Source organism: Malania oleifera, chromosome 10 (genome assembly GCF_029873635.1).
Source record: "Malania oleifera isolate guangnan ecotype guangnan chromosome 10, ASM2987363v1, whole genome shotgun sequence".
Taxonomy (NCBI): Eukaryota; Viridiplantae; Streptophyta; class Magnoliopsida; order Santalales; family Ximeniaceae; genus Malania; species Malania oleifera.
In genome coordinates this window covers 60541217-60551708 of record NC_080426.1, presented here as the reverse complement: position 1 = coordinate 60551708, position 10492 = coordinate 60541217, and the positions used below count along the sequence as shown (strand labels likewise).

Below are 10492 nucleotides of genomic sequence, written 5' to 3'. Positions count from 1 at the left end.
TCCCTTTTGTATTCAAAATGTTTGTCATTAACGCCATAAGGTTGTCACATGCCATTGAACACTTCATGCACACATCGAAACAAGAATTGAAAACTATGTTACTCCTAATCTAACTTGGCTCTCAATGACATCTTAAGTCTGTAACTAACTTAAGAGAGCCCAAAGAGGAACCTAGAGCTTGTGTTCATAGCTAATATTTATAGGCTTTAGGGTTTACAAGGTTTGTTCTGCAATTTAGGAAAGTTTGTAGAAGATCTCGTGCAGCAGATCATCGCTATCGACCAAGTCGCACCTCTTTCATTCTTGTGCGCACCCTAGTCAAGACTTGCTGGAAGTTAGGGATTCGAATCTTCAATGTCTTCAACTTCATCACACCTCAGCGTCTTGATGGTCGAGACTTGCTGTATCTCGAACATAGTTGCCCCTGAAGATCTTTTGGTTGAACAATTCATCGAGACTCTCGGTACTTGTAAATTTAAGTTCTGTCTCAGCATCTCGACGTGGTCGCCCCAGCGGGTCACTTGGTCGAATCTTGCAGCATTCTTATCTCAGTCTGAACCATGGAGTTTGTAGTAGAAGACTAAGTCGCCCTTGTGGTTTGCTGGTTGCACCCCATGGTCGAGTATTATCTTCTTGTACATATATGATCTAAAGCTTATAGAGCTTGGTTAAACGTCTGGATTTGAGCTTTGAGTCCTATAATTTTTTCTTGGCTTATTGCCATTCCTAATTGGTTTTAACATGTTTTTCCTGAAAAGACAAACAAACCTTGCATAGCTCTGAACAGTGATAACTCTGGGTAAATATATAATAAAATGAGGATAAGCACAAGTAAATGAGGGTCTAAAATCATATATTTTAGGGACTCATCGCAACCCCCAACTTACACTTTGCTAGTCCTCAAGCAAACAAAAATCTAAGAAAACTACCAAATCCTACCTATATCCTCTTTCGCAAGAAATACGGTTGCATTTACCATATGCAACAAGGCTTTAAACCCCTAGGTTGATCCTAATGGATGAGTTCTAGTCTCATGAGGGTTTTTAAGGTGATTCCCACAATCATCCGTTAGTGAAGAAAAAGTGGAAACACATGTAACATAATCATACAATTTTATATACAAAAATATAGCCTTATTACATACAAATCCTTCATACATGACTCCATTATACACACTCTCTACAGCATTTCAATCATGCAAAACTCAACACAACAAAGCCATTTCAAGATACCACTCATAGAGAATTAACCCATGACTATATTTCAAAGTTAATATTAGCATGCAAATCCCAGTATGAATAGGTCACCTCACAAGGCATGTGTAAAGTGTATGATTTGTCTCACTCAGAATGCTCAAAGGCACCTACAAAACGGTCGTTTTGACTTAGCCTCACTAGTTTATTCCTTCAAAATTCACTCAAGAAAATGGGTTCACTCTCATATGTGAGGGAGAGTGTCATGATCAAATGTCCCACATAATTAAAGAACTGACACTAGAAATGTGGAGTGACTAGTCTTATAAAAAAGGAATCCAACCTTTGTTGAGGTGTCGGGTCCTTCACCCTAACATCTTCTCACTCACTTACCACATTTAATTAAGACCACCATAGAGGAACTTATTCCTAGACTTTTGTGAATTTCAGTTGATGCATTGGTCAAAAGATTCTTCATACATGCAGACTTGTAGTGTGTGTTCTCAGCTTGACCTTTTTATCTTTTCTTAGAGTAGATGTATATTTTTTTTGTTTTACTTTTTCTCTGCTCAAGTTTCTCTTTTTCATTTTATTTCTTGCATAGTCAGCTAAAACAATCGTCACTTCTTTATACGGTATTCATGTTTTCCAATGGGAATGTAGCTCTGAATGAGTCCATGGAAAAAGTTAGTCTCTAGGGTTGGCTTAACCTTTATGTCTTGAGTAAGCTACAAGACCTAGATTTATATCTCCCCACTTGATGTCACCTCTAGGCTAGCAAATACAAGAACAAAGACTAGTTGACAAAGAAAATCTAGTAAAAGAAGGGTACGTGAGTTTTTTTTTTAAACTTCAAGTTTGACGTCAAAAACTCGAGAAATGAATAGATGACTCAAGTACCTCACAAGGTGTCATAGTTGCCACAGTTGTTCTCTCAGTATTCTTAAAGGACCATTAGTATTACAAATCATGTGTGAGTGTGTTCTTAGCCCCGTAAAGTACCATATAAATACACGAGTTTACATTGCAATATTAACCCAAACAAACCACTTAGTCAACTACCTAGAGTAATGTCAAGTGGTCGGCCATGTTTTGCAAATTTTATACAACTAATTTACTACATTGTTGGTGAGCATAGTGAGATCATATAATTAAAAAGGTTTATGCATGTAACATATATGGATGCATAAGGTATAAAATATGTTAGCATGATTCCCTGGAATTTGTTTACAAAAATATTTAATTGTGTCATTTTTGTGCATGAAATAATGTCATGCAGTGTGCTACCCCCTACCCCCAACTTAGAACTTCAGTGTCCTCACTGAAGTGTAAAAAAAAATAGAACCCGAGCAAGGGATAGGACTGTGCACGGTGCTAGTATGAACAAACAGTGCCCTGCAAAATATAATAACCAAAACGACATGCAAGCAAGAAGACATTGTAGCACATATGACAGATATTAGTCAAAAGCACCATGAAAGTTGTATTAATATCAACAGGTGGTGTAAACAAACAGTAGTATTGCCAGCAGTTGAACTAGCAATTGGAAACATGGTGTAAAGAAAGAAAAGAAAAGAAAAGAGTAACAAGGTAAGGTGTGCCACAGTAGCATAATACAAAGTACAATTGCCCACAAAATGCTTGACCCACAAGGTCCGACCCTATCCTACTCATGTCAATCGTTTTGAGAGATGGCTATTCAAATCCTTGCCCCCTAATTCCATGAATGTCACAAATACATAGCCTGTCCCAGCATCAGAATGAGGCTGGCTGGCCCCATCAGGGTGGGTAGTCGGAGCTCTCTCTGGCCCTCGGTTAGGAGCAAGAGGCGAGATGAGTGACGCGTGTGGTACCCTAGTAGGTAGAAACAAAGTTAGTATAACTATTCCAAAGGGAGTCTACCTTCCTAAGTTTGCGTCAATATGATGAAAAAGCTTGAGAATCATTTGAAATCTCTGCTCCATTTGCTTCTTTAGCTCTATGTAGGAATCGAGTACTGATGATCGGAGAAACTCAAATTCCTGGTGTAGAAGGTGTATTTCCTCCCATATTAGAGCTCCAGGGGGTGTTTGTGGCCGGGCCTAGAACGAATTAGGAGAAGAGTGTGGAGATAAATCTTGTCTTGGAAGTGATAGAGAATACATTGTGGCGAATGTGAGTTGATGCAAGTGACAAGGTTGGAGGGAAAATGAAAAAGCGGGAACAAGTTGTGGGTGGAGGCGTGTTTTAAAAAATTTTGTTAAGTTGACGACCAAGGCATGCTCAGCTCAGTGCTGGTCATGGATGTGGTCGATTCTCTCAGTATTTTCCACATCTTGGAATAACTCAGGGGCAGGACTAGGTCGCCCTTCACTTGTGATGGTCACGTACTTCGTCACGACCCTCACTTATCCTAAAACCTATTTTGAAGACTCCAACTTCTAGCTAGTTTTTTCTAACTACCTTAAGGACTTAAAAATTGTTGGGTTGCCTCCCGGAAGCACTAATTTTACCGTCTTCAACCAGAAACCTATCGGACTGCCTCCTAGAAGCGCTAAGTTTATTGTCTTCAACCAGACACTTTGAAGCTCATTTTTTACTCATCCTGGTTCCTAGCTAATATTGGTTTCTCTCGTATCTTCCTCACACCCGAGATTGCATACCCCCAACTTAGTTTCAAATTTAGGGTCCCAATCATGTTTTAGCATAAATTGCTCAAGAGGATCCTCCAATCCAACATGGGTCGGGCTATTAGATGCAGTGTAATTTTCCAAGGGTGCTTTTATAGCATTGAAGGAGTTGCTTCCCTAACAATTTTGTCAATCACGTCTTTGTCCACAGCTTGGATGGCATTCAAAGGATGTTGGGAAGTATTAAATATGTTCAGCCTATGTTGATTATGGCCCCATGAGATGTCCATAATCCCATCCTACATTGAATGCAGGTGTTAGCCATGGCTAGGAATGGTTGTCCCAAAAGGACAGGGATTGGGTTGGTGGAAGTCTCTATGTCCAAAATGATGAATTTAATAGGGTAATGGAAATATCCCACCTTAATGACCACGTCTTCCACCACACACCGGGGTTGCTTAAGAGATCGATCAGCAAGGCATATGGAAACCAAAGTGGGTTGCAACACTCCTGGGTTAAGTTTCTGATAGGCTGAGTATGAGAGAATGTTCACACTTGCTCCTAAATCTAGAAGGGCCTCATCAATGGTGTAATTACCAATTACATATGAGATAGTAGGTGATCCAAGGTCTTTAAATTTAGGAACAAGGTGTTTTAGTATTATGGAACTCATATGCTCGGTCTGCTTAACCAAACCATCCATGTGCCCCCTTGATTCTATCTCCTGCATTGAAAAGTCCTTAAGGAATTTTGTAAACATAGGTGATTGCTTAATGTCATCAAGAAGAGACTTATCCATTCGCACTTGTTTAAACATATCCCAGATGGACTCAGTGGAAGCCTCTTTCTTAAATATAAAGGGTGCGAGTGGGACTTCTGGATGTGTCACTGAGTAGCCATGAAAAGTCCTATGGGAGCGAAGTGAGGTGTGGTTCTTGTGGTGGTGGGTGTGAGACTCAATGGTCTATGTACCCAACGAGAGGAAAAGAGAGTGCATAAATCCACATTGGGTACTTCCAGTTTTTCATCCTGGGTCTCCCTCGTGTTTAGTTGCTCCTCACCTTATTTGGTTGTCAGCCTACTACTTTGAAATGTGGTTACCGCCTGGGCCTACTCAGAGTATGATGAGGGACCAACATCTAGTTCACATTCTACCCCATATTTTCCCCTAGGATTGACTATAGGCTGACTTGGAAGCTTGCCTTCATCTCTCCGACTCAAAGTGGCAACTAGTTGTCCTAAAGCAGTTTCTAGCTTTGCAGTGGATTGGGAGTGAGAGTGAAGGACTTGCTGATTCGCTTGGCAATCAATTTCAATGTTCTTAAGGGACCTCAGCACCATCTCTTGAAATGTATCATACTTGGGTTGTAAGGGAGACGACTGCGGGGTGGTTGAAAATCTAGGGGCTAAATCCAGATAACTTTAGAGATTTTGGTATGGGCATGGGGGCAAAGCATTCGGGGCTTGTGGAGGTCTTTAAGATTGAAAACCCAAAGCTTGCAACCTCCATGAGAAGTTAGGATGTTGTTTCCACCCAGGGTTATATGTGTTGGAATATGGATCATTAGAAGGTTTATCATACCAATCGTGGGTGGCCTTTACATCCTCACGCACAAGCTCATGTTGGGAGTGCGCGTGTGGGAAATGATAACATGTGTGGTAAGGGTCAAAACAGATTGCACATATCTCTGCGCATGCTATTGTTTGCAATCCCAAGGACAAGCATTGATCTAACTTTTTGAATATAGCATGCAAAGTCGAAGCTAAGTCCTGGTTCGTAGCCAACTCGTAAAACCCCTTAGATTTAGAAGTTGATGGGTTAGGTAGTCTACGGGTGGCAGAGTGCTTCTAAGAGTCTTCAGCCAAATTTTCAAAGAGAACCCAAGCCTCGTTCTCGTGCTTAGTGAGAAAAGTATCTCCACATGACGCATCAATTATGGACCTATCTCTCTCAGCCAACCCTTCGTAGAAAGTTTAGACTAATTGCCACTTGGGGACCTAGTGATGTGGACATTTATGGAGTAGGTCCCTAAAGTGCTCCCAAGTCTCAAAAAAAAGTTCCCCATCCATCTGTGAGAAACTTGTGATGGCTCTTCGAAGCTGGTTAGTCTTCCTAATTGGGAAATACTTTTTAAGAAATTCATGCTGCATGGTGGCCTAGTTGGTTACCGAGTTCGGTTCTACGGACGTTAGCCAATATTTGGCCTTGTCCTTCAAAGAGAACGGGAAAAGCCTAAGATGTAGAGCATCATCACTAAAATTAGGAATGTGTATGGTGGAACAAATTTCCAAGAACTCATCCAAATGATGATAAGGATTTTCAATGGAGTTCCCATGAAAGTTGGGCAGCATCAAGATGATTAAAGTCTTAATCTCAAATTGTGCCGCCTGGACATTCAAAAACTAGATGCAAGACGGCAATGTGTATGCATTATGTACAAAGTAGTCCCTAAGAGGCTGAAGGTTTTGCTCTCCCACCATAGGTAGGTGAGGAGCATGGGGTTCCTGGATTTGTTCAACGGGAACTGGGGGATTTTTTTCGGCCATTATTTTCAGTTTTGACGACTCAGCCTTCTTTGGGTTGGAGATAGGTTTCCTAAGGGACCTATGGGATTTTTCAATCTCTAGATCTATGGGAATTATCTTGGGTTCCAAAGAACGCAGCCCAAACATACACACTTTTAAGCACAAAGATTTAGACTTCACAAACAGAAAATAAAATAAAATAAATAGAAATTAATCAAAGAAAGTGAAAATAAAAGGAGAGCAAATCACAATAAATGGTTGTAATACTCTAAAACAAAAGTTGGCCTATAACCGTAGCCAAGTCCCCAGCAACGACACCAAATTTTGGTAGGCTTGCCAAGGCTTGGGACTACAAAAAATAATATTTATAAACCTAACTATCCCAAGTTCAGTAGAAAGTGGGTAAGTCAGGTATCGATCCACAGAGACTTGAAGTTCGGTTATTAGACTACTTCCAATTTAGCTTATTATAGCCTTGTTATGAAAAAGAAGTGAAAGATGGTACTTTTCAATGGTTAAAATCTAACCAACTACTTGAAAGCAATGAAATGAAACAAGCAAATTTATACTACTAGAAAGCGAGTAAATTTCTATGTTACCCTACTCCTAAAAAGTGATGTTGAGGCCTGAATCAGACGCTAGATGTCATGCCTCTAACTATGCTCCTTTATACTTTGATAGAAATACTAACCCAAGCGGGCCAAAGCTGGAGAGGTTCGATTGAGGGCAAAGGGTAGCAAGGGTGCACAAACCATCTGGAGCACGATCGAGAACTGGAGTGTGCCCTGTCTCAACGATAACAAACACCTTCATGGTTCTGTAGCCAACTACTTCCCTCTAATTGATACGTAGTAGTGCTTATCCTTATATGCAATCTTTCATCAAATACACAACAAGTAAATGGAAAGCAGTAAAGGAGAAAGCAAGTAAAAAGATCATCCCTTTTGTATTCAGCGTTTGTCACTAACGCCAAAAGGTACAAGAGAGTGATCGTGTAATATACAAAGATAGCACATGAATGCCGCCAGTTGTCACTGTCCGTCAAACACTTCATGCACACACCGAAATAGGAATTGAAAACTATGCCACTCCTAATCTAACTAGCCCAAAAGAGGCCAAGGAGGAACCCAGAGCTTTTGTTCATAGCGAATATTTATAGGCTCTAGGGTTTACAAGGTTTTTTCTATAATTTAGGAAGGTTTGTAGAAGATCTTGTGCAATAGATCGTCACTGTCGACCAAGTCGCACCTCTGTCATTCTTGTGCACACCCTAGTTGAGACTCATGGGAAGTCAGGGATTCGAATCTTCAATGTCTTCGACTTCATTGCACCTTAGGGTCTTGATGGTCAAGTTGATGGTCGAGACTTGCAGTATCTTGATCTTCAGGAAATCTCAGTATCTCGACATAGTCACCCCTAAAGATCTCTTGGTCGAACACTTCGTCGAGACTCTCAATACTTCTGAATTTCAGTTCTATCTCAGCATCTCAATGTGGTCGCCCCAGTGGGTCGCTTGGTCGAGCCCTTGGTCGAATCTTGCAGTATTCTGATCTTAGTATAAACCTTGGAGTATGCAGTAAAAGACTAAGTCACCCCTATGGTTTGCTGGTCGCGCCCCATGGTTGAGCATTATCTTCTTGTCCATGTATGATTTGAAGCTTCTAGAGCTTGGTTGAACATTTTGATTCAAGCTTTGAATCCTCCAATTTTTCCTTGGCTTATTGTCATGCCTAACTCCATGGTTTTATCCATTTTTTCATGAAAAGACAAACAAACCTTGCATTGCTCTGAATAATGATAACTCTAGGTAAATATAAAATAAAATGAGGATAAGGACAGGTAAATGAGGGTCTAAAATCATATATTTTAGGGACTCATCAAAATGCAAAGACATGTATTATTACAGACCAAATCTAAATGCTTCATAATTTACAAATAAACATCTTCTCTTCTTTTGCTCTTCAATTCTTCATGGAATACGCCAGATGATATATTCTTTAAGTCCCTTCTGGCTTCCATTTTTCCTTTATGACATGTGCATGCTATGATTTAGATATGCTCAAACGCTAGATGCACACATAAGATACTTGTGCTTTATCAGCATCAAAAGAGGGATTGGACCCAAAAAGTCAACAACTCCCCATTTTTTATGATGACAAACACACACGAGCAAAATGGGTTCAGCCTAAAAAGGCTCCCCCTATAACAATATGCATAATTTAAAAGTAAACAATATAATTCAAGCATATCAAATATAGAAGACATTCCAAATCAATCATGCATTTAATTTTTGCAATAAAGCACAAGTACATGATGCTTGCAGCTTAGATATTTACCCCATTTAAGATTATTTGCCCCTTTACAAAAATATTTTCCAAATATTTTTCATTTTACTCATAAAAATTCTCCCTCTTTTGATTTGAATCCTAGCTTAGATGCAAAAAACTTCTTATACTAATCAAGGATTAATTTCACTAAGCATAAAAAGCAGTATAAGCAATCATTTTGAATATGTTAAACCAACTATACTTAATATTTATCAACCATATTTATCATTTGATCAGTATAGTCGACCCTATGGAAGACAAATGCATCAGAAAAGTAAATATTAAGGCAAGATATAGTTCACATAACCGAGAGCAATCCATATCCAATCATAAATCCATAAAAGCTGGATATGATGTTCAGCGGTGTTTAGAAGAGCCTCAATATTCAAAAAGTGAAACATGTAAGATGCATATGAGTCCTTTATGCTTCTTTTTTTTTTTCCTAAGAATGGAGCTCAACTCCTCTATATATGTACTTATGCATGCATTATCCATCAAGGATTCATTTAGCATTAACTAATCCTTTCAAAAAATATTTAAGCATGCATCATAACATAATCATTTTAGCTTGTGATTTATAAACTTTGATTATATTTGGGAAAAATCTAACAAAATTTCGGCAGCATGCCAACTATAAATAGAACATTTCTAAACCTGCATATCAAACAAACATATACTAGATGGCCTTGCATGCAATTTTTAAATCACTGCATCAGCCATGCAGGTGGCATTCAATTCAAAAAGCATGCACTCCTAATATCAACTACCAGCATGCAATTCACAGTACTGCATCAGCCATGCAGTTGGCGTTTTGGATTAAACATGCAATCCAATAGCTCAATTAATAGTTCATATAAAATATAAACCATCCATCAAAGAAATTCAATCATTCAATACATTATGGATAGTAATCTGCAGTGTTGTACTCACAAAGGCACACAGGCATAAAATGAGAGCATTTAATGGAATTATGAAATTATAAATAGAAATGCTCCACCTCAATTATGCACTCTATTATCTTATGCCTTATTCATCTCTTTAGTCTTCAAATTTTTAGCCAAGTGCCCTAGATTTTCAGTGATTAAAACTTGGCTTTGAATTCTTAGGCTTAGAGGACCAAAAAGTCACAATGAATATCTCTTTAGATGTACTAAGCCTATTTTGCCTCTTTTCTTATGAATCTCAATACATGAGAGGCTCAAGATCAAATGGTTTTAAATTTTAACTACATGTGCATAGGTTTTCTTGAATTTTTATTCCTTCATCTAGATTGAAACCTAGTACAACCACTTTAGCAATTCAACATCAATTTAAGGATATAAAGCTCTAATCGGTTTGATGTTAATTTGAGAGCTTATGACAGGGAGTTTGGATAAATACTCTAACAACCTGAAGAATAATGGTATTTAAATAATAAAATGAAAGGGAAATGGAAACCAAAAATAGAAGGAGGCAGTTGATGACATTGCATTTTGGAAAGGATAAATCCCGAGGAATTTTTCAGCTCCTCGTTGACGAATACAGGGGACTCGTCGACGATGGTATAACCGGAGCTCGTCGACGAGGGTTGGAGTTCGTCGATGAACTTTCTACAGGACTCGTCGATGAGGTGACGTGGCTCGTCGATGAGGAAATACCTAGGGGGTGATTTTGGGGTTTCCAAATTTTGTCGAAAAAGGGGAGAGTTCATCAATGAATTTTCTCTTGGCCTCGTCGACGAGGTGACGTGGCTCATCGACGAAGGCCATAATTTAAATAGGCCTAAAATTCATTTTTGGCCGAAATTTCTTGCGTAGAACTCCTCTCTCTTTTACCCTACGGTTTCTCCTCCTTCTCA

General features: G+C 39.1%; 1 protein-coding gene and 1 non-coding gene across 2 annotated transcripts; one reads left to right on the top strand and one right to left on the bottom strand.

Moving 5' to 3' along the window:
- Window positions 1–3954: 3954 nt before the first annotated feature.
- On the bottom strand, window positions 3955–5143 carry LOC131166707 (uncharacterized). Its single transcript, XM_058125282.1, has 3 exons — window positions 4940–5143; window positions 4224–4766; window positions 3955–4101 (listed from the first exon to the last, which is right to left on the bottom strand). The coding sequence occupies exons 1-3, from the start codon at window positions 5141–5143 to the stop codon at window positions 3955–3957; spliced, it is 894 nt and encodes a 297-aa protein (XP_057981265.1).
- Window positions 5144–5798: 655 nt separating this feature from the next.
- LOC131167217 (small nucleolar RNA R71) lies at window positions 5799–5904 on the top strand. The gene has a single exon (XR_009140071.1). It is a non-coding gene; the product is annotated as a small nucleolar RNA R71 (small nucleolar RNA).
- The last annotated feature ends 4588 nt before the right edge of the window (window positions 5905–10492 follow it).